The sequence below is a fragment of the Numida meleagris genome, chromosome 11 (genome assembly GCF_002078875.1).
Source record: "Numida meleagris isolate 19003 breed g44 Domestic line chromosome 11, NumMel1.0, whole genome shotgun sequence".
In the NCBI taxonomy this organism is placed as follows: Eukaryota; Metazoa; Chordata; class Aves; order Galliformes; family Numididae; genus Numida; species Numida meleagris.
The window spans coordinates 18,143,183-18,166,440 of NC_034419.1; the positions used below are offsets into that span (position 1 = coordinate 18,143,183).

General features: G+C 44.7%; 2 protein-coding genes and 1 long non-coding RNA gene across 5 annotated transcripts; 2 read left to right on the forward strand and 1 right to left on the reverse strand.

The window, feature by feature from the left end:
- Positions 10 to 17,404, reverse strand: IL5RA (interleukin 5 receptor subunit alpha). 2 transcript variants are annotated; one of them, XM_021409702.1, is made up of 11 exons: positions 15,890 to 17,404; positions 14,033 to 14,190; positions 12,859 to 13,004; positions 12,491 to 12,629; positions 11,862 to 11,994; positions 11,598 to 11,788; positions 10,985 to 11,130; positions 10,209 to 10,344; positions 7,664 to 7,760; positions 3,644 to 3,725; positions 10 to 2,216 (listed from the first exon to the last, which is right to left on the reverse strand). In XM_021409702.1, exons 2-11 carry the CDS (start codon positions 14,142 to 14,144, stop codon positions 2,124 to 2,126), a joined length of 1,275 nt encoding a protein of 424 aa, XP_021265377.1. In that variant the 5' UTR covers positions 14,145 to 14,190; positions 15,890 to 17,404; the 3' UTR covers positions 10 to 2,123. The 2 variants fall into 2 exon arrangements, with proteins under 2 accessions (XP_021265377.1, XP_021265378.1); XM_021409703.1 differs by lacking the exons at positions 10 to 2,216; positions 3,644 to 3,725 and adding an exon at positions 3,748 to 5,681.
- LOC110404918 lies at positions 10,429 to 15,862 on the forward strand. The gene is made up of 5 exons (XR_002442566.1): positions 10,429 to 10,644; positions 10,926 to 11,014; positions 12,109 to 12,181; positions 12,445 to 12,608; positions 14,387 to 15,862. It is a non-coding gene; the product is annotated as an uncharacterized LOC110404918 (long non-coding RNA).
- TRNT1 (tRNA nucleotidyl transferase 1) lies at positions 18,419 to 23,145 on the forward strand. Of its 2 annotated transcripts, none has more exons than XM_021409791.1 (8): positions 18,419 to 18,507; positions 18,589 to 18,730; positions 19,569 to 19,762; positions 20,163 to 20,301; positions 20,518 to 20,644; positions 21,341 to 21,534; positions 21,722 to 21,972; positions 22,859 to 23,145. In XM_021409791.1, exons 2-8 carry the CDS (start codon positions 18,589 to 18,591, stop codon positions 23,105 to 23,107), a joined length of 1,296 nt encoding a protein of 431 aa, XP_021265466.1. In that variant the 5' UTR covers positions 18,419 to 18,507; the 3' UTR covers positions 23,108 to 23,145. The 2 variants fall into 2 exon arrangements, with proteins under 2 accessions (XP_021265466.1, XP_021265467.1); XM_021409792.1 differs by having other exon boundaries at positions 18,621 to 18,730.

Sequence of the window (23,258 nt, forward strand, 5' to 3'; positions counted from 1 at the left end):
AAAAAAAAAAAGGAAAAAAAAAAAGAAAAAAAACCCACAAAACCAAGAAAAATGGAACAAAAAAAAAAGAGCTGTAGTTTTCTCCCCAGTGTAAATGATATTTATCGGTGAACTAGCAGATGTAACCTTTTTTTAAAGGTATTGTTAATAAATATTCTGTCATTTGTAAAGATACCTGTCTGCCGGGAGCGTTTCTCCGCCCCGTCCCTTTGCACCTGCAGTGACAAATGTCAGCGCCCTGCGCCCACCTGGCTCCTCCCCACCTGGGGGGCCGCAGTGGAGTCCGCTTTAGAATAAATCTGTGGGGCTGACAGCAGCTGTTGCTGTAGAGTTGTGACCTTGCAAAACTTCTGTGTGGGCTGGTGCGGTTGGAGCGCAGCTCGGGCATCTCCGAGTCTCGCCGAGATATGGAAAAGGATCAGAAACAAAACAAATGCTTCCCCCACTCCCCCAGGTAAGGCATCGCTTCCTTCTTCACGTTTTGTGTTTCCAATTCTGTGCTTTATGTGTGGCAGCAGAAGTTGTGTGATTGGAGCCACCCAATCTTGGGTGTTTCCTTTGATGTCTCAGAGGAACCCACTGCACTTGGCCCATCCGTGATGCTTAAAACCAAAACGGCCTGGTATCCGATTCAGTCTTTAGAAAGAAATTTTAAAACTGCTATCTTCTATGGGAATTGTAAAAAGATTTATTAAAACGAGGAAAAATAGTGATGGCTTTGAAAAGATTTCTTCTTCATTGGAATGCAACCTAAGAAGTAATTAAAAAATTCATGTTTTAATGTCTTCGTGCCACTATAGGGCCACGCAGCACTCAGCCCGGCCACGTGTCGGGGTGATTCATCGGCTCCCAACCAGCAGCATGGGCTTGTGATTCTGAGCGTTGCGTGAGGAAGGAAAGGAGGAGCAGCAACACTCACACGGAGGTAGGGAGCTTGGCACCCGGTGGGGGCACCTGGGTGCTCCAGGCACTGAGCGTGGCTTTGGGGAAAAAAACACAGAAATCCGGGCACAGAAAATCCAAAGCTTATTTGTCACTTCTGAAGTTTGTAGTAGAAACTTGGGTACCTGTCCAAGCTCTGATGCCCCAAGAGCTGAAGGCTTTCACCGCCAGTGCGGAGCAGTCACAGCGCACAGCTCAAGTCCAAACTGCACCAAAATGTATTGCATTAATCTCTGCAGCACCTTTCCCTTAATGGGAATGAAATTATATTTAGAAATCTTATTTATTAGAGTACTTGAAGCCGTGACATAAATGAAATACAGCAAATGAATTCTCTTTCATCTTGCTTTTAGGATTTTACTAATGAAATACTGATTTTCAGACTGTTAAAGCTGGGCACCTCCAATCCATTCCAATCACAAGCAGTAGAGACATTTGAGGCAGAAACATTGTTATATTAATGAGCTACATTAATTTTGATGGAGCCATGCTACTTCACCCAGATGAGAGCTGCCTCATTTATTATAATTATTTTTAGTCCTTAGCACCTGGGAACTCCATTATGTTTAGGCACTTTCCAAACAACTTCATTGCTCGGTGTTTTGGGGTTTTTTTTGTCTCATTATTCCTTGTTTACATGCTCGGGGCAGGTGGGTGGGCAGGAAGCTCTTTGGGCAGTGCAAGAAGAGCAGAGCAGCCAGCAAGGCCAGACCTGAGCTGCTCGGGCAGCTTCAGGCAGGTGTGATAACTTGCTTGGATGGGTAAGATGAGCAAGTTGCAGTAGCGGGCTCAGATTTTCAAACCCATCTGAAGGCAGCTGGAATTACCGATAGAGGAGGAGCCCAGCTCCTTTGGTATCAGAAAGCCCTGGTGAAACCACAGAGAGCTCCTTGGCAAACGTCCTTCGCTATGTATAACTGAGGACTGCATTCGCAGGCTGTGTTTTATAGATGGGGTTGAGGAAAGGTATCAGCATGCGCCATTTTCCCATGTTGTTTTTCTTCTTTTTTTCCTCTTACGCTGTAACCTTTTGCACCATGTCTGTGGGTCGGGGCTGTCACCTTGCCATTGGCACCACCGTGCTCCTTCCGCACCGCTCACACGGTTGTTGTAAATGAACGAACAAAAAACTGCCGGAACCACAGTCGAGCAGTTCTGAGCGTGTGGCCTCGTGGCTGCCCTCAGAAGACGTCGTCGTGCAGAGCGCTGCAGGGGAGGCCCTCGGCCAGGCCGCCCGGCTCCAGCCATGTCTCGCTGGGGCAGCTGCGCGCCCTCTGCAAAACAAGCAGAGCTCTAGCACCGACCGAGCCCCCTGCAGCCATGCCTAGGCAGCGAGCCATCGTGAGCTGCTGGGAAGCCCACAGGGGCAGCGCTGTCAGCACCTCACCCCGTTTACTCTGTCATTTAGGAATGGAGTGCTCATAGCAGGCAGCTCCAAGGTCTCGTGTCCCTAGCAGGCAGCAGGGCCGTGCCCTCACCTCCTGTGCCCACCCCGAGCTGCCCTTAAGGACAGCAGGACCAAAGGTAGCACCGAGATGCCACTGGGAACAGAACAGCCTCTGTGTGCTCCCGTTTCCCGGCTGCAGAGTTAATATTTGCCATCTCTCACATTCTTATTTGTGATACCCTAAGTCATGTTATTTCACACCCATGGCTTTAATTAAAAACAAACATTATTCGCTAATCTTTTAAGCCTGTTTCCTTGACCCCGGACCAAGGAATAATACCCCAAAAATCAAACCTCTATTCTGAGGGGACAAATTAAAATCAAGTTACCGAGCAGCACTTCCTCGACCAGACAATGAGGAGTTTTATCTTATCTGAAAGGCAAATGTATTTACCGGGAAGCGACAGCAAACATAATAAGGCTTAAAACCAGCTTAACAGTAGGACACGAGCATTTCTCACTGTTCAGTTTCACAAAATAAATCGGCTCTGTGGGAGCTGAGCCCCAGTCCCTGGCAAGGCAGCGCCGTGCCTGGCTGTGCTCCCACGAGCAGCGGTTGCACAGGAGGCAGAGCTGGAGGCGCAGTGCCTGCGGCTGAAGCGTGTTAGGAACTCGAACAGCGCTCAGTCCTGTCCCAGCCTTTCGCATCTCAGGTGTTTTCAGCTGTTTTTAAGCTTCCCCAAACACTTATCTGCAAACCAGGCCATGCACCTTGAGTGCTGCATTCAGTTCTGGGCCGCTCACTACAAGAAGGATATCAGGTTGCACCAGGGGAGGGTCAGGCTGGATATCAGAGGACATTTCTTCTCCCAAGAGCGGTTGGGTGCTGGCATGGGCTGCCCAGGGAGTGGTGGGGTCACCGTGCCTAGGGATGTTCAGGGAACGTGGAGATGTGGGCAGTGGGGGTGGGTTGGGTTGGGCTTGGGGATCTTAGAGATCTCTTCCATCTTTCATGGTTCTGTGAGAGCTGCTGCCCCTCAGCAGTGACGTGGCCCCGAGGCCAGCGTTGCTAAATGCACACTATACTGTCGAGGCCAGGCACAGTGCTGCATTACTGCACCCACCAATTCCCATTTGTTGGGCTCTGCACAGCACATACAACATCCACCTTCAACGCTGACGTTAGAAATTGAAGAGGTCAAAAGGTTGTAACTCAGTAACACTGTGCTGATAGTCCACAAGAAAGGAGCAGCACACCAGCACAAGTGTTCCTTCTGCTGATTAAGAAAAAACAAAAGTGATTAACATATTTACCTCATAGTGATTTGGAAAGGGATCTCTGAACTTGATCCTGGGTGTTGGAATCGGTGGAAACAGTTTGCTCCACATGTGTTGTCTGTGAGAAACAGAGGCAGAGGGCAGTGAGAGCACTGCTGTGTGGTGCAGGAAGCGCCCGGCCTGGGGGCTCCAGCAGCCCTGACTGGGAGAGCAGTGCCGTGCCGGGCTGTTCCCAAGGGCGGCCCTGGTTTGGGTGCTCAGGACAGGCTGCCTCATGCTCAGGTCGTGGTTTCTAGACATAATCTGCGTCATGGCAGGAGAGCAGCTGCAAGGAATTGCGTGGGCTGCCTGTAAGCTGCTACGTTTTGTGGGGATGAGTTGATGGTCAGATTTGATGATCCTAGAGGCCTTTTCCAACCTTAGTGATTCTGTGATTCTATGATTCCTTAGTCTGGCCCAAGCGTTTGGGCAGACGTACATTTGTGGTAGCGAGAGCTGCAGAGCAACCGTTTCCTTGTCTTTGATGCAGCCCAGAGCACAGAATACACATTTCAATCACTGAAAGGCTCTGTCTGCCTCTGGATGGCACGAGGTCCAAGCAGGGCCAGATTTTAATGGGAACGTGGCCTGAGTGAAGATGACAGAACTTAGCCCAGGAGGAGTGTGCAGAGCTGCTGTGCGGACCGGCCTAGTGCCCACACAGCAGAGGCAAGGCCGAGGCACGGCGGCCCTGCAGCACCTGAGCCCTGGGCACTGCAGCCAAGTCCCGCTCCCCTGCCCCATTTGTTCTGTGGCAGCTCTAGGTGATGTCTGGTTCGTTGAGCACTTAGGTTACTTTGACTTTCTTTCAAAAGCTTTCCGATTTCTGTCAAGTTTTCTTTTATCCTATTATCCCTCCTCAGCAGGGAGTCTAAAATAAATTCCTGCTGCTGACTTACTCTTTTCCAAGGCTTTCATTTTGAGACAGAAGAAATCCTCATCTCTCTCCCACCCACTCCTCCTTCTTCGAAGCATTTCCAATCAGTTTGGAGCTAAACCTTCCTGGTGAGCAGCTGCTGCCTTTAAGGAGACATTGATTGGGAACTGATTATTTGCTGAAGGGAAGTACCACAGCTGGCACAGCAAGACCTGGCTGAACCAGTTAGGGGATGTCTGCCATTGCTGCGTGTGGACCAGGGCTTGGGAAGGCATGCAGCCAAGAAGGGGAACGTGCACACCCTGATGCAGGCACTCCATCTTCAGAGCTCCTACCATGAAGAGCAAAGCAATCTCAATACAGTAAATAATCAATTGTCCTCAGCAGAAACATGATCGCTTCAGGGGGAACTGAAAAGGCCCTTTGTTGTGAGGTGGGATTTCTGTGGGCATAAAGAGGGACTGGTTTGTCCTCTGACTCTTCCCCCAGCTCCTAGCAGGGACCAGAACTGGAGGAACCAGATTACCCTTTGTTTCCTGAGTTTAGCTCTGTTCACACTGGCCCACAGTCCCAGCAGCACCTGGTTTTCAAGGAGCTGATGGAAGGCCAAGTGACTCACTGCCATCTGCCTCGGGGTGCCAGTGACACCCCAAGTTCAGTGACCTGAACAGCTTCAGCCAGAGGCAGCTGGGGAAAGGCTGCTGCCAGGAAAGAGTGGAAATTTGGGAAAGCAGCGGAAAAAACCTTCCCAGTATGCTCGGGGAAATAGCAGAAGGGAAGCAACCTGCTCTTACCTCAGTCTGAGCATGGTTTTGATTTACACTATTGCTGTATAATGTAACCAGATGTGGTTACATGGAGATGTGGTTTTGTTTGGAATTGGTGCATTTGTAGTTGTGCTCTTCATCAATGAAAGATTTTGATGGAGCCGTGCCAAAATCATTTATTGAGTCAGCAATAAGCATTAAGTTACACGTCACTTCTGGACTGGAAACGCTTAAGAAGGGGTGCACGAGTGCCCAGCAGCACTGAGATGGGAGCACACCTGGGTTCGTGGTGGCTGCGTGCCCCTCGGGTGCAAGGGTCCTTGCAGTGGGCCAGTGCTGTGGTGCTTACAGTGGTGTTCTCAGTATGGTCCTGGTCTTTTTTGGCAGGACACTGAAAAGTTGGAGTTGAGTGATTAAATATTTTGTCACAAAAAGTGATCTAGACATCTGTGTTTGACTTTATATGGGTCAGACCGCAGTCTTTGCCATTAGTGCTATTTGGACCACTGGGCTTTGGAAACACCTTGTGGGCCCCTCCTAGCTTAACTCTGTCTCAGCGGTTGTGCTTTGTCTTTCTGACATTTGCTACTCTCCCACGAGCTGTGACTTTAAGAGGCCAAAGATAAACAAAAATAAGAGAGTATGTTCTTGTAACCTCTATGATGAGATGGGTAAAATATTTGATTTCACAGGTTGCTGGAGTGCCTTCACTAACGGCGGGGCTCCCCTGAGATTGCCTGCGACCTGTTCCAAATGACTGCCCTGCAGCAGGTGCTGGGCAGCTGCTGGCCATGGGCTGTGTGGGGTGCAGAGAAGGGAGGGGAACCAGGTGGAGGGCAGAATGGGCACAACGATCATAGGGTAAGCAGGGTGACTCAGTGCCCTGATTGCATTAAGTGGAGAGCACCTGGGAGCGAGTTATTAACTACATCCTCCTGGGGGATCTCCTCCAGGAGACAATTTTGTTCAGAGGCACAGGTTAAGGAAGTGTAGAGGATGCTTGTTCATGAAGACAGAGGGAATATGAGGAAAGCATTCAGTTGTGCTTTTTGTCAAGACAGTTTCCTCATCGGTCTGCAAGTAAGTGATGGGAAATGGTTCTCCAAATTGCTCCGAAGGGCTACTTTGCCTTGTAGCAGCGATCTTTACCTCTGATACTTGCAATCACCAGTAAACACACAGAAAAATTTATAGAAGCCTTTAGAATAATGAAATTCCTTATAACGTCTTTAAATTGTATGAAATTTCAAATGATTCTGCGCCTTGAATTGCGTGGTACGCTCCATGAATTTTCAACAGCAGTAAAAACTGGGAGTATTAAAGAAATTGTGATACAGAGAACTTGTTCTACTTTTCTTTTTCTAAGATCTGCAGATAACAACAAACATACAGGCCAACCACTGCATTTCATCTTTTTGCACTTCTTGCCTCCTCCCAGAGTGGGCTGGAGGGCTAGAAGAAGGGACAGTGAAGTAAAGAAGTGGCCAGGATACATCAGGATCGCTGTTAATTCAAAACGCACTGAAGAAATTAATAAGAAATGAGCAGAGTTGAGGACAGTGCTTAAATTGAGGGGAGCTGTGTTTATCGTGTGCCTGAAAATTGCTGCTTGCTGCTTGTTTCAGGGAAGAAGCTTCTAATTACGTTGATTCTTTAATTCATCACTTATGGCCTGACCAGTCTCTGCTACAGAAATCCAATATAGCTGGGTTTCTTTACAGCACATTTTTGGGAGTTTGGCTGCGTGGAATCTGTTTTAGCATCCATAGCCTCTGTAGTACTTAAAAATAAGCTAACCAAATAGTTCAATGCATTTGTTCTTGTCAAGGAGCGATGAGGAGAAGAAAGCTCAAAGGAGCACAAGAACTTCTACCTCTTCAGAGCATCTACCACGCTCCTGAAATTCAGACTACTTGCCCAGGGCCTAACACTGTGTGTAGGTGCTGGCCAGTGAGAAAACCATGGACTGTATGTACATTTTGGCCGTGAAAGATGGTCTCATCAGTTTTACTGAGGTTAAAGGCAGAATCCCCCTCTGGAAATCAAAAGCCCTGTAATGTCCATTTATGTGAGGAAATGAGATATGGACAAATAGCTTTTTAAGAAAATGTTCTCACTTGATATATGGGGTCCTTTTTCTTTTAAAATTAAATTGAATGACCCTCTTAACCCACCAGTTTTGCTGAATGTTACTATTGATAATTAATGAGGCTGATTGTTCCTTATTCAGTACTTTTGCTTTGTATAATTATGCTTGAATATAAAACTCAGTGCCCCTTCTAAAAATGAAGCAAAGTTTTTAATGACCTCCCAAACTGTTCAACACCCAGTACTTAGGTACACTGCAATTAGAAAGAAGAAATTAATACTTACGATTTGCATATAATACCAATAAGCGTGACCGTAAAGCATGTGGATACACAAAGCACAGTGAGAATCCAGACTATGAGATTCTCCTGTTTGTTTCCACCTGAGTTTCATGGGGGGAAAAAAAAAAAAACAAAAAAAAAAAACTTAGTGCAGATTATTTTAAGCACACTTTTACAAAAGGTTTCATCAGCTGTTTTCAGATCACAGTTGAGCATGCAAACTATGCAGACTGGGTGTCTCAAATTAAAAATGGAATGGGAAGTTTCCATGAAGCTGACATTCTGACTTCCTCAATACATTTCTTTCACTGTATTGCCACCAAGCTGAGCAGCCCGGCCCAGCAGCACTGCCAGGATGCCAGCCTGCGTCACACCACATCCCCACATGTGCCAGGCAGCAGAGGCACTGCTTGCTTATAGCCTCAGGCACAACCTGTTTGTTTTCCATTAAACTGCTCTTCACTTCTGTTCACCCTTTCCACAGGAACTGCATTTCTCTGCCTTCTTAAACTTGCCTGTAAAAAAAGACATTGAAACCTGCAGTTTTTCCTGTGAGCTGTTGCTGATGCATTTCCTCAGGGAGGATTTCTCTGCTGCCTCTGCCTGCGAGCACACGCAGGTACTTCTATCAAGGTCAACATTTGTATTTTAGAAAGGCGTGCTTAGTGGCCAGGACCATTACTTTGTGCCACATTATGCCACATAACGCAAACATTTACATTGAACTGCATTTTCAAAAGGTTGCTGAGTCCATGTGTGCTTCCAATAACTACCTGTCCTATGTATCAAATGCCAGCGCTGCCATTATCAGGTAATTGAAAGGACATAAATCGGCCAGCAGCAGACACGTTGGTTTTATTGGTGCAGTAGAAAAAACAGTATTCAATTTTGGCCAGATTTTTTCCTAAGAAACAAGGAGCTGAGCCTGCTGTCTCAGAGTAGGCACTGGGACCAGGGTGTGGGCGCTGCCATGAGCCTGCACCAATCTGTCCTGGGCCTTCGTGCCTCTGAAACAGAAGTCCCCAGCCAGCCTCCAGCTGCAAACATGGTTGGGTGGCTTATTTAATCTGCAGTGCTGTCACTTTTCTTTCAATAAATTAGGTTTAGGGGTGTAACTGTCAACCCAGCTGGGTTATGCCCAGTGCGAACCACTTGTTAAGGCTCCTATCATAAAGGCTGGGAAGTGTTGTTCTCCAAACCAAAAACAGAACAGTCCTAAGTCTTTTCCATATTATGATGGTTGATGGTGTTCCCCAGAGACTTTGGAGACCTCCTAGTACCAACCCCTTGCCGTGGGCAGGGGTGCCAGCCACTAGACCAGGTTGCTCCAAGCCCCATCCAGCCTGGCCTTGAACACATAACAGAGACAGAGGGAACACATGAATCCTCCTCACAGCCACAGCAAGCTGGCAGCAAAGTGGATTAGAATGGCTGAAATGCATACTGAAATCCAGCAACTGATGGAGTAACCTCAGCTGGGTCAACAAACTGTAACAAGCCTCTAAATATCCCCCTTCCTAAGAAAAACTGAAGAAATTGATGCTGTTCTTGGATATGTTTAAGATTATTTTTTTTTTTTTTTGTAATGGAAGACTAATTTCCTTTTTGCCTTGTTTACCATCCAAATGAATTTCTCATATTTGGTATTTGTTGCCTCTTAGTAGAGGTGTCATTAACAATTGTGTTTCCCGGTTCCCCAGTCATCATCACGCTGCAGGACAGGGACGGATCCAGAAATGCTTCAGCTGACAGAGAGGTTCCCTCAGATTCTTTGGATTTGCTGGGAAAGCAGAACTGGGACAGCACAGACGTGCTGTGAGGCACCTCCCAGCCCCAAACTTGACATAATGATCATAAACCGTGAGCCCTGGCGGTGGGTACTCCCACGTACGAACCTTTTGTTTGACTTCAGCACTTGGTTTGACTATAGCACTTCTAAACAACCTCTTAGAGAAAGGTGGCATCAGGGTGAACTTTAACAACGCCTGCTTTGGCAGCACGTACCTGCATTGCACAGGGTTTGATCACCACAGCCCAAGGAAAGGATCCAGAATTGTATTTCAATTTTTAACAAAGCTAGAGGACTGCTGCTACAGGGGAAAGGGAGAAGTACAGTGAACAGAAGAGAGTCAGACTTTCTTTTGCCTTTTTTTTAGTGAAAACCAGGAAGTGAAGAAACTCAAAAGATAACAGCGAAGCAGGATGTCTAAGAACAAACAGTTGATAACGTGCCATGATAAGAAAACTGCTGCTCCCAGAAAAAAAAAAAAATGTTCAGCAAGTAGGAAATACAGAACAAAGTGAGGCAAATTATCATATTCCAAATGATGGTTTGCTTTGTTTTGTTTTTAAGATTTCAGATAGCTCCAGTAGAGAAAAAACCGGTGTGACCACTCATATTAACTTCCAGCATTAGCATCTTGGAGCATCTATTTTTGCTGCTTTCTATTAAAATTAAGGGAGTGTTGCACGTGCTCATGATTGGGCAGTATGTGCTTTCCAGCAATGTATTAATACTTCATTACAAGACTGATGCATGTAATTCTTACCTATATAAAGAGTTTCACTCCAGTCACTCCAAAATCCACTTACACAACACATGTGATAATTTGCTCTTATTTGTATGGAATATCTGCAGGTAACATCAATCCGTAATCTGAAGTCATGGGAGTATGTTTTAGATACCTGTTAAAAAAACAATCCCATGCTGTTACAGATTGTTTGAGACTAAAGAATTTAGAAAACAGTTTAATCGTGTTTATCTTTTTATTTTCAAAAGCTTTTCTAGTAGACTAACAGCAAGCATCAGGCACTGCTTTTGAAGAAAGTTGTCTATCTTTACAGGTACCACTTCTCTCCTAGTATATCAGTATCTCAGAGCAAAGCTTTTGAAATTTGCTTCATTTTGGATTCTTCCTTCAGACATTTAATGCTGGATTTTGAGAACTGTCCACCTTCATCCTGCTGAAACCAGACACAGTACAAGTGAGTAACTCTTTTCTGTTCTTCTGTTTTCCAAGCTCTCTTGGAGGTAGTTTGTTGCGGGCACAAATGATATCCAGCAAGGAGGCAAAATATGAAAACTGATGAGATTTTGGCTTTGTTGAACCCTAGTCACAAATAGGACGCAAGTTTCACCAAGAGTCCATAGTTCCAAACATGCACTGATAGCAGGTTTTAATTTAAATCATCTTAAATGTGTGCCATATCTATGAATGTGAAGACTTTTTCTCCAGGTTGCATAAAGTCAATCTTTATCTATACAGGATAGTCAGCTCAGAGGCAGGAATGAAATATAATGTTTGGGCACCAGAGAAGCAATTACCTGCTTGTTACCTGACTTCAAGTTGATGAGGTAAAATTCATATTCAAAACAGCCTTTATGGAAAGTAGAAAGTGGCTTCTCCCATGTGGCCACGAGATCGTTTTGCTCTAAGAAAACAGTGATGTTTCTGGGAACATTCACTTTCTCTACAAAAAGAAAATCACACCGGTAAGTTATATAGAGAGTGAAGCTTAAATACTAGCAATTCAAGCAGCTTATAAATTGATAGAGTTTTCAAGTAGGGCCTAGAATTCTTGAAGTTATTTCACATTTTAGGCAGAAAATGTAAAGATTAAAGAGGAATAACTATTGCACAAAATAAGAAAAAGAGTTTAAAAAATACACTTATATGATTAGGAAAACTAGATTATTGAAGGAGGAAAGTATTTATGAAATTATTATTTGCAAAATCATGAAATTAATCATAGACTGATTCAAACTGGTTTTTGTTTTTTTTTTAAACATAACCAGGAAAGTTGCTGAAAACTGGAAAAAAAAATAAATGGATCAACAGCTATTTGGGGGATCGATAACACTAATATTCTCTTACAAATATTTCATAATTGTGCTGGACTTCATTTATTTAGTTAGTTGTTTGTTTGTTTTTACTCACCAATGGCGTTTTGGTTAAATAACTGCTGGAAAGGTTTGATTGCAGCATACTTGCTAGAGCCATTAATGTGTATTACAATGAGCTCGTCGATCTCATCGGGAGCAATATGAGTCACTGAAAATCTGCACTCTGTATTCCTGTTCCACTTGTCTGTGATATAATCCTGGCATTCTTCCGTGTAGGTCTGATACCTAAATTAAAACATTTTGTGAGAAATGCTCTTAAAGGAATTTTGTGCTGAGTAAAATGGGAGAAGACACCAACCTGTAAAACAGAAAGTACTTAGTATCTTCTGGTGCCCCTGTGCCAGGAAGCCAAGTGCAACGGAGAGAAACAGTACTAGAAACGGTGAAGCGAGTAACGCAGGACAAATCAGTGACAGCTGTATTTTCAGCACCTACAGAATCACAAAATTATAAGACAGGAAAAAAATTAACACTTGTTACAGAAGTTGCATGAAATTGATGCTTCTAAGACACTTTGGTTACAGTCTTTGGTCCATTTTATCTAGGTTGTATCCAGTCCTGTTATTGATCACACAGTTCTACCGGTTATGGAAGGATGAAGATTCCTCAAAATCACTGGTAAGTTTGTACCACACAGCACCATTACGTACTTTCTGTACACCTTGGGATTCAAGGCAGTATCATCCTTTGCTATCCTTGAGTGGATGGGAGTAGGTTATCTTAGCTTTAGCAAGTAATTCTTACAATCTTTTACATGGGTTATCCATGTTGTGCATCTTCAGATGGTATAAATAATTGCGTAAAACCATTGTAGCAGGTGGAAGGGGAAATGTTGTATTATTTAGTATTAAACCTGTCGTCTTCTGATGTCTACTCCACAGACGAGGACAGAACACAAATTCAGACCTCCTTCTCATTTCTTCTTACCCGGCGGAGCCTGGAGTTCCGCTGTCACCCAGTCACTTGTCATCTGAAGGCCCTTATGGAAAAGTAATGTCCGGACATGTGCAGAGAAACCATTGTGAAGTACAGCTGTTCGGAAACTGTGAGTCTTCATTGTATCATACTTGAAAATTTAAAAAAAAAAAAAATCAGATAAGCAACACAAGATGGAAGCTTAATTAAGGGATCTGCTAAGAGCGATCTACAAAGGATGGGCTGTTAGCTGAGTGCTTCACTACACGGTTACTTGAAACCTTGAAGGCAGTGCATCACATGCATCACACCTTCTGCACCCTTGTTTGACTCAACAAGAAGTCAGCCCTCTTAGCATCCTGGACTGATTTTTGTCTTACCTCTTCAAACACAGGAGTTAAGATTTTCACATCGTATCTGATAGTGTAGTTTTTTTGTTCCTGATTAGGGCTTGGCTTCCAGCGTAGAAGCACTTGTGCTAATGCAGAGACTGTCAGGGTGAAGTTAACAGGTGGGAAAACCTGAACTGTAAGGAAGAAAACAAAAATATTCTTAGTGCAGTAATCCAGTGAGTTGTTTAGGCCAATAGCTATTGATATGTAATGAGCAATAATACAAAAAACAATAAAGGATTTCATTTCAATATTATATTCTCTCAATAGTTTTTCAGAAAGCATTTCTGATATTTGAAATATATATTTAAATAACAACCAAAACTTCATCAAATAAGAATTTACTTAAAGCTTAGATTAAAAATGATTTTTTTTTTACCACCGTTTCATCCTTATAATTACAATAACACATTACATTTGGCTTGTTAATTAGGTCCAGGCTTTTCAATTTGATCCCCTAGGCACTGGGCATCTGTACTGAACAGGTCAATAAGTGATCAGCCAAACGATCCATTCCCGTGGACCCAGGCTTGCAGAACAGCATGACGTGGGGGCTTCTAAGTGAAGGCTGACAGCCACAAGAAAAGGAAAGAAAAGTATGATGAAGAGAGGAATTAGGCCTAAATGGAAGAAAACACAGAAAGGATGGGAATGATAATTTAAAATGACAAGGCAAGAGGGATTCCTGGAGCTCTTATGGAAATGAAGAAGATCTCATGCTGGGGAGAAATGTTTGCATATAAATAGCAAGGCAGTGAAATTATCAATCTACTCCCTTCCACTTCGAGAGTGCTTCAGAGCCCGTCCTCCCTCGTTTGCCATGTCCCAGGCAGCTTTTAATGCCCATTTGTTCAACTTTCAAGCAAGTGTAATGCCCATTTGTTCAACTTTCAAGCAAGTGTTTTGCATTAGGGAAACAGCCTCCTGGGGAGTCAGAAAACCCCCACACAGACTGCCCCAAACTGCTTTCTCCAAAATGTTCCTTGTTGAGATGCCCACAAAAAACCACCAGCATTAAGGTTCTTGATGTACCAGGACAGGCACCAGGGCTGCTGCCAGCGATGTTCTATGTTGCCTTGTTTCTGCAGATAAGTGCAGTTTTATTCCTGGACATAAAGCTGCTGTCAGGAACAATGCCATTGATGGAAGGGAAAGGACTTACCTGCTTTACACTGAAGTGTGAGTGGCTGGAGCATGATTCTTATCCAAAGGAGGGTCAGACAAACTCTCATCATGCTGGCCATAATGTTTAGATGGTCAGTGGGAACGACCATGTATCAGAGTGCAGGGCTTGCCACCTTTTTACAGACAGGCTGATAGCTACAACCAAGCACAAGCCCAAGTGTTAAGCACGCAAACCATGGAGCATGCTACAGGTACACACAGCTACACGATCAAAGCAATAAAACCTTGCAGGCCACAGACTTCTCTCATTCCCTTGCAGGAAAATACAGCTTGCTGTAGCTAAATTCAAGTACGACTAACCACATCGCATTGTGCTGTTTGCTTTTGCCAGGCCCCCTTGAACAAGTTACTGTTTTCAGCGTTGTCATGCTTGGGTGCTCAGAGCAGCAGTCATGGAGCTACGGCATCTCTCAGCAGAGCGAGTCGGGTTCAGGTACATTGGCTTTTGGTGGAGTCCCAGGCACTCCAAGAGCAGAAATATCTGTATTTTTAGCTGTCACTGTATCAAATGGCTACATGCTGAAATTTGTTCTCCAGTTTCCATTTCACTGAAGAAGCAGTCTCTGTGCTCACCTCAAGGCTAATTCTCCAGTGTTAATTATTGGGCGTAAGAGAAACTATTTTGTTTGTTTCTAATTTAAATGAGCGACTATTTTTAATGCTTGAAAACAGCATGTTCTTATGCTTCCTACAGATTGTTTCATGAAGTACTGGGGGAAAAAAATCTGTGTGTTATCATTCATGTATAACCTAATATAAACAACATGGAAATACAGAACAGCAGCTTTCCAAAATGTTCTTACAGAAGAGAAATACGCCCTCCTAGCCCAATCACACTGCTTCCCTGGGGCATCTACAGCAATTGCTTGTATGAAAAACATAATATTTTCAGACGTTAATGAGCAGAGAAAGCATCTTTAACCCATCAGTTCTCACTGAACCTCCAATAAATAACCCAGGGACTGGAAGCAATCCAATTGATCACAGTTGGAATACTTCTGCTACACAGTAACTATTTTTAAAAATGGTGTATGAATGCTTAGCTCATTAAAATGATGCATAATCCACAATACAGTGTGTTTCTTAATGTCCAAGCCTGCTCATTATCTATATTCGTTTTCTGCGTGTATCTAGTATTCTGCTAGCCAAAGTGTTCATGAGGCTAATTGAACCTCTAGAGTTTTCTAACGGATTATTCCTGGAGAGTCAGTGCTTGCTCTTGCGTAGGTTGGGTCACTGACAGACATTTTGGTCAGATGTTTTGGTTCTTCCAAAATATACGTGAATCACAACCAGGGAACTATTACTGATACCATACATTTATGCTTAAACAATGCCTCCGAGATTTTTTCCAATTGTATTACCATTCGTGAATGATATCACACAGTCCATGATAACCTGTTCGTTTAATGTGATAAATTCTTGAAAATAAAATCAAAAAAGGTTAACAAAAATGTACAAACAAGATTATAATCCCCACAGAAATAGGTATAGTAAGTTCTCAGGATGAGTAAAAGCCTCGTTTATGGTTTTGGTTATAGACAGTAAAAAGCAATGAGTAGAAGGTAGAAGATGCATTCCCTTCTTGGAAGGGAATATTCCTTCTCAGTGCGGTGTAAATCTAAACCATAGTGAATAGCTGAAATGGTAATGACTTTCTTACTTATAACTGACACAAGTTCCACTATCTGAGAGGCAGCTGGTCAGGATCGTATTCCAGATGCATTTCCCAGCACAATGCAAAGATGACTTAACAAAGTGGGACCCTGGCAGCCTTCAAACAAAGCACAACAAGACAAAAAACCAAACCGCAACGTAAATCCCGGGAGGTTACCTGCAGAGCCTCCAAAGTTCTGTGAAGAGCCTGCTCTGTTTGTTCAGGCATCCTCTGGGTCATCTCCCTGTGGGTTCCTTTTGTAACTGCTGTCTTTTAAGTACAGACGTGATAGGTACTTCAGAAATGATAGGAGATGATAAGTTAGACAAGCATGCATTGTAAAAGGGAACTGCAGATTTAACCACAGGATGGAAGGCTCTGTTCTAGCACGTGGTTTTACTTTATGTATTGAGGGTTAGTTATATACCATAGTCTAGGGTCTGATCATGCTCTACTAACTATTGGAGAGCCAGGAATGTTTAAACACTCACCGCAAAGAATCTACTTACTGACCAGCACTGACATGCCAAGTTGAAAAATCCCCTAGAAAATCAAATCCTAATGCTGCTGGAAAGACTGTGCAGTATGATCTTATCCAGTCATCCTGCCGTAGAGACACGTGTCTATCAATCAGTGGTATTCTGAGAAATTACTGGCACCAGAGCAAGACCAGCTTCCCAATCTCGTGCAGAGAGCTTTGAGCTGTGATCCATGGGAAGGTCGGATAACACAGGCTCAAAAGGAGTGGAAAACAACCTCAGGGCCTAGAGAAAACCCAGCAGAAAGTGTGTCTGTTCGTAACAGGCCTAGAGGAACCGTGAGAGGGCTAATGACATACACATTAGAAACCTGGATTGCAAATACAGAGAACTCCTCTAACTGTGAAGGTGATGCAAGCTGGGAGAGGTGAGTTCTTCGGAGACTAGAACTAGATTTAAGGAAGTTCAGCATGGTCAAGTTCTCAACCACATTTAGGCACTATTAACTGCAAATTACAAGCTATTAGTAATCAATTAGTGATTAGGTATCCGCTCTACAGAAAAGGATCTGGGGTTATGCCAGGCCATAAATGACAGAGGATTGAACAACTGCCGTGCACTTGAGAAAAACGCGCCCTGGGGCAGCTGGCATCCTCTGCAAGACACATGAAGCAATCTTTCTGCTCTGCTCAGCACTGATAAAGCTTCCACTCCAAGCACTGCCCTGTTCAGATGCTGCACTGAAGGAAGACGTGGAGCAAACAACAGGAGGTCAGCGCGCAGTGACGCATGCTAGGAAAGCCTGAACCAGTGGAGAAACTCCTCAAAACAAGCTAGGGGAAAGCACATGCAGAGGTGCAATCTTAGAGCACATATGGAGGCTTTCACCTGTTCTTCACGTCCATTGCGCTGAGGGACTAGAAATAAAAGGTAATGACAGGTAAAATTCAGGTTAGATGTTAGGGAACACCTTCAGTGCTTGGGCTGAGGGGAGCAGGAAACTATGGCCGGGCATCTTTAGACAAACGTCAGCCGGGAATGAGGGATGTAATCAAATCCTGCTGGGAGGCACTGGGATCGGTTAGGTGCCCTGTTGTCTGTAACTGTGCATCCCTGAATAAACAGCTAATTGTTGAGCAGAGAGCTCTGACAGCTGCAGCTCGGTGTTCCAGCAGAAAAGAGATCTATTCTAAAGGCGAGGCAGGATATTTAACAAAAGAAGCGGTCACAAAAAAAAAAAAAAAAAAAAAAGGTAAGAAAAGCTTATGTTCTTTACACAAGCCTGACAAAATTATTGTAAATCTGAGATGTTTTTGGGAATGACCCATTCCAAAAACCCTTTTGTGCTCGTAAGCATTCTCCTTTCTACAGCGAGGTGCTGATCTGTTGGGCACTTGAAAGGCTGAACAGATCTGTGTAACACCTCTTTTCAGGTACAAAGCACCCGTAGCATTCTTGGCTGAGACAGAGATTTATTCCGGCTTGGAACTTCAAAGGGAACCAAGCTCTCGGTTGGAGCAGTGTTTGGGTGAGCTCCTGCAGGCGTAGCTCTGCAAATCCCACAGCAGTGCTGCCGGGGGGAGCACGGAGAGCTTTGCCCTGCCCCGGTTATGGAACCAGCAGTGCGATGGCACGGAGGGGATTGGGTGTGGGGGGGTGTACATGGAGGGATGCAGCGTCCTGGCGGATCCAGAAGGCGTCACGACAGGCGAGCCAGGTCCTCCAGTCCTGGGAGATCTGTGCCATGCACGTTCCCCACGCCCAGATCGTGCCACACCAGTGTTATTTAGAAGGAAAGCAGAAAGCCCAGAGCCTGCTGCCCGCCCTGCACCCCTGGAAGAGGCACTGCCCGCCCTGCACGGACCGAGCGCCTCAGTCAGTAGTTTCTCCATTTGTCACAGGAGCTACTTTGCACTTCGTTACAGAAGGAGGTAGGCGGGGTGCTGAGACGCCGACAGGGAACCTGCCTTCCTGGGTGTGAACTGCCGTAACGTAATGCGTTGCGTGGAGGTATATAGAGTTGTTTCCTGAGGATCACGGCGAGCGGGCACGGTGCAGTGGAATTGCCCTGGAATTGCCGTGTCACAGCCTGAACCGGGACGCTGGGAAACGCTGCAGCGCCAGGCGCTGACGTGGGGCTGCGGCCTCAGCCCGGGTCAGAGCACGGGAGCCGCGAGGCCCGGCGCGGCCAGCAGGGGGCGCCCGTGAGGAGCCGGGGGGNGGGGGGGCGTGGCGTGGCGTGTCGCGCCGCTGAGCTCATCGCGCTGCGCCGCTCCGGGGCCGCTCCTCGGGCCTAGCGAGGCCGGCAGCCCGCGGGTGAGTGCGGGGCTCCTGCGGGGCCTCTCCCCGCGGCAGAGGCCCGGGGCCTAACGCGGCGTTTCGCTGTTTCTCCCCTAGATGTGGGCTGAGGTGTTGCTTCTGCCCTGCAGGGCCCGGCTGCTCCCGCCTCTCCGGCTGCGGCACGGCGCGGCGCGCGTCATGAAGCTGCAGTCCCCGCAGTTCCAGGCGCTCTTCACGCCGGGGCTGCGCAGCGTGGCAGGTGAGCGGGGCGGGGCGGGGCGGGCGATGACCCCGAGCCGCTCCGTGCGGCGGCTCCGGGCCCCGTGTCCATCGTAGGGAGGGGTTATTGCGGCTCTGCCCGGCGCGGTTCTGTTCCTCAGGGCATGTACTCTACGGCACTGCGGTGCCGTCAGCGCGGGTTCATTGCGCCCTGCCGTTACAGGGCGGTGCCGAGCTGCTGCTGGCTGGTTCCCCAGACACCCCCTGTGGCAATCAGACCTGGCCAGCCTGCGTTCTGCATGAGACTGTGTGGCACGTACATACTTGAAGCTTACTGTACGTTCGAGTGTGTATCCCTGCAGCTATCACAGAGCCACGGAGGTTGGAAAAGATCTCAGAGATCCCTCCTTCGAACCCCGACCCACCCACCTCATCCCTCAGGGCCACATCGCCACGTTCCTGGAAAACCCTCAGGGACCGTGACCCCACCACCCCCTGTGCAACTTGTGCTGGCACCTGATGGCTCTTTGGAGAAGAAACTGTTCCTAATTTCTGGCCTCACCCTCCCCTGGGGCCATCACCTCTCATCCTGTTGCTGTTAGCCGGGAGCAGAGTCTGACCCCCCACCTTAGTACACCTGCTTTCAGTTGTAGAGAGTGCTGGGGTCTCCCCTGAGTCTCCTCTTCTCCAGACTGAACCACCCCAGTTCCCTCAGTTGCTCCCCATAAGACGTGTGCTCCAGACCCTTCACAACTTCATTGCCCTTCCCTGAATATGCATCTGTGAACTTAGTCTGTGACAAAGAATGTTATGGCTTCCAGTGGGCTGTGTTTTTTTTTCTTGTGGAGGGTGCTTTATGGTTTCCCTCTCTTTCCCAGAATTGTTTGAGAAGAAGAACTATGAGCTGAGAATAGCAGGAGGGGCTGTGAGGGACTTGCTAAGTGGGATGACGCCACAAGATGTCGATTTTGCCACTACGGCTACACCGGAAGAGATGAAGGACATGTTCACATCTGCTGGTGTTCGTCTGATCAATAACAAAGGAGAAAAACATGGAACCATCACTGCCAGGGTTGGTTTACGATTGGGCTTGGGTCTCTGACTGTACATGGAGGCCGCCCTGAGCGTGTCAAGTGGGGAAGTTGATTCTTATGCTTTCCTCCTCCTACTCCTGATTTCTCAGGTCTTGCTTCCTCTATCCTGCTCATTCCTTTGCTTCCTAATCTTCTGCAGGAGGATTTTTGCAGGCTATATCTAGAAAAAATTTATTATGATGAGTAATGCAAGGATTATTTAAAGGTATTTGTGAGTTTTGATGTCTGCTCTGGATGGAAACATGGTATGTGTTTGCATACAGTACAGTTTGTGCTTGAGCTGGCTACATGCAAACCAATGTGGTGCAGAAAAAAAATATAGCCTTTATGTTTATATTCATGATTGATTTGAAATAACAATCTCTGTGGGATTTTCAGCTCCATGAACAGAATTTTGAAATTACTACTCTTAGAATAGATATTGTCACCGATGGACGACATGCAGAGGTGGAATTCACCACTGACTGGGAAAAGGATGCTGAAAGGAGGGATCTGACTGTCAATTCCATGTTTTTAGGTAAAACTCTTTCAACACTAAATCTGTAGGTGAAACACTGCTTTTCAAATGATGACAGTAAATTTTTCCTCTTGTTCCATTTTGTTTGTTTATACTGCTGTCAGCCAAAAGCTCTGTACAAATAGGGCAAGCCATAGCAAATCACACCGTTTGTCCTCTGCATTTTCAAATAAGAATGTTTATGAACTTCTGATCTTATGTTTTTTCATCTGCTAGGTTTGGATGGGATGCTGTATGATTTTTTTAACGGATATGAAGACTTGAAAAACAAGAAAATAAGATTTGTGGGAAAGGCAAGTGCAAGAATACAAGAAGATTATTTACGAATCCTAAGATATTTCAGGTACTAGCTTTCACTCTTTCTAGATGAGGAAATGAAAATAAGTACTTCTGATGACTAACTGGAGATGTAGGAATGGAGTGGTTTCATGGAAAAAGTTGTAAACCAAAATTCAGACAAAGCTTTTTCTTAAAAAAATGATGAATGAAACTATCACAAATTTTGGCTGCTGTTTCCTTTATGTGAGTAAAAAATACACTGTCCTTAGAAATCAGGCTTCTCAGCAGTTCTGTTACAAATATAATTTAAAGCAAAATAATGAGTTTATTGATGTCCATTTGTTGACACGTAATCAACAGAAGTGAAATTACTCACCCTGAAGCTTTCTGCAAGCTGAGAGGAGGAGAGTAAATCTGATCAGGATTGGTTTATTTGCTTTCAACAGTGTAACAGCTTAACCTGTCTTGTGCCTTTTCCTTTGGCACTGAACTTCTGCAAGTCATATAATTTCTCTGTAGTTTTCTCTTGTAGTACTGCTTGTTGAAGTGGAAAGAGCAGTGAAGAACTAAGATTTGCAGTAGAAAAACATTGCAGATTTCAGAATTTTTCAGAATTACCATGGTGGCTTTTTTTTTTGTCCTGCAGTATTTTAAAGTGGAGTAATCAACATTTGTCATGACGTTAATTCTCTGAGTAGCAGTAAGAAATGGAATAACTGTTCTCAGTCCGTTGTGACATGGAGCCGTTTTATTTGGACAGGTTTTATGGAAGAATCGCAGAAAAACCTGGTGATCATGACTCCAGCACACTGCAAGCAATTAAAGAAAATGCCAAAGGTTTGGCTGGCATATCAGGAGAAAGGATTTGGGTGGAACTGAAAAAAATTCTAATTGGAAACCATGTAAATCATTTGGTTCAACTTCTGTACGAGCTGGATGTTGCTCAATACATAGGTAAAGTGAAATGACTTCAAATGATAGAGGAATAGAAAATGAGGAATAGAAATGAGATGAAACTTCTTTGTTTCTACCTGGAAATAAATTAGGCTTTTTTTTTTTTTTTTTTTTCCTGTTGTTAACATCTCTAGTTCTTATTAACAACACTTGATTGTTTTTTTTTTTTTCCTCTTCTTCCCTTTAGGTTTACCAGTTAATGGAAGTCTGGAGGAACTTGAAAGAGTCAGTAAAAATACTGAAAATTTGTGTCCGAAACCCATGACTGTTCTGACATCGTTGTTCAAGGTGAAGGATGATGTAACAAACCTCGATTTGAGGCTGAAAATCTCAAAAGAGGAGAAAAACCTTGGCTTCTTTTTGCTGAAACACCGTGAGGAGTTAACTAAAGCGATGGGTCCAGAACCACTTAAACCATATCAAGACTTCATAATGGATGTAAGTGTATTTCATATTGTTATACTTTGAGGAATCACTGGCAGACCAGTTCATTTGTCTGGCACTTACTTTTTTTTCCATTTGTTTTGAATCTAGAGAGTGGAAATTGACAAGTGCTTTTGCAACTGTCTGTCCTGGCATATTTTTGCAGCAACATAAAACCTATGTTCTTAAGCAGAGCTTACTTTTGCAAGGTGATAAGTAGTTTCTTATATTTTGCTTCCCACTTAGAAGACTGTCTTAAGTAAGTTAACAAAAAAGATTTTAAAAATGAAAACCAATTATAGCTGATCCATGCAGCTTGTGTTCCGTAGCAACATTTTTAACTAAATTTAAAACTCAGTTCAGCTGGATGCGGTCATCCGAAACTGTTCCTGTGAACATAGCTAGGGCCTGAGACTTTGCTATACTGTCTCAACCGCTTTCCCCTAGTGCATTAACGCATGAGACAGGATCTGAACCTCAGTTTTTCATGTTATATTCAAATTCTGCAATTATTTATTGAGTGTTTGCATAATGCCTGGAACAGTGGTATGTGTTCTTCATGAATTACTGTTAAATGGGCAACTACTTCCAAAGTGAACTTCAAGTAATGAAGTAAGTTTAGCACTTTTATTGCAGTGATTGAGAGTAGTGGTGATGTCAGTCTGCCACAGGGAAGGCAGGAGACCCTGTGTGGATGCAGGCTGAAGATGAGGGTTGAAAAGCTATTACATAAAATGCAAAGGGTTCCAAGTATTTGCCGGAATCTCCAGGCTGAGCCGGACTGAGTTTTAAAACTCAGTTACATAATTACAGATTGCTGTGCAGAATAATGCTTATAGGTGGAGTACAGCACTGTTGGAATTGTGCAATATAATCTCGTAACAAATCCTCTTTTTTTCAGTCTAGGGAAGCAAATACAATTTCGAAGATCTTGGAACTTCTGAAGTACCAAGGAGAAGAGCAGCTTTTGAAAGCAATGCAGCAGTGGACTGTTCCTACTTTTCCTGTTAGTGGCCATGATTTACGGAAAATGGGTATAACATGTGGAAAAGAAATTGGGTCAGCGCTACAGCAGCTACGAGAGGAATGGAAGAAGAGCGGGTACCATATGGATAAAGAAGAACTGCTAAGCTGTCTGAAAAAAGTGTAGACGTTATTAATAAAAGTCAATTTGTGCAGTCATGTGAATGTGATGGATGGATGGATCATGTAGTGACTGTAACATTTGTATAAGACGTTTTGTTTATTTTTTAAGAAAGCTGTGGGCGAGCGTCGTCGCGGGTGGGGCAGGGGGTGGGTGT

Bases quoted from the DNA above. Each gene is read 5' to 3' on its own strand.
- IL5RA (XM_021409702.1), bottom strand. From the start codon at position 14,144: ATGGTCGTTCCCACTGACCATCTAAACATTATGGCCAGCATGATGAGA. The intron at 12,630-12,858 runs GTAAGACAAAAA...TAAATTTTCAAG, and splicing joins TAACTCCTGTGTTTGAAGAG to TATGATACAATGAAGACTCA. The intron at 3,726-7,663 runs GTAAGTATTAAT...TGTTTCTCACAG, and splicing joins ATTGGTATTATATGCAAATC to ACAACACATGTGGAGCAAAC.
- TRNT1 (XM_021409791.1), top strand. From the start codon at position 18,589: ATGTGGGCTGAGGTGTTGCTTCTGCCCTGCAGGGCCCGGCTGCTCCCG. The intron at 18,731-19,568 runs GTGAGCGGGGCG...TCTCTTTCCCAG, and splicing joins GGGGCTGCGCAGCGTGGCAG to AATTGTTTGAGAAGAAGAAC. The intron at 20,302-20,517 runs GTAAAACTCTTT...TTCATCTGCTAG, and splicing joins TGTCAATTCCATGTTTTTAG to GTTTGGATGGGATGCTGTAT.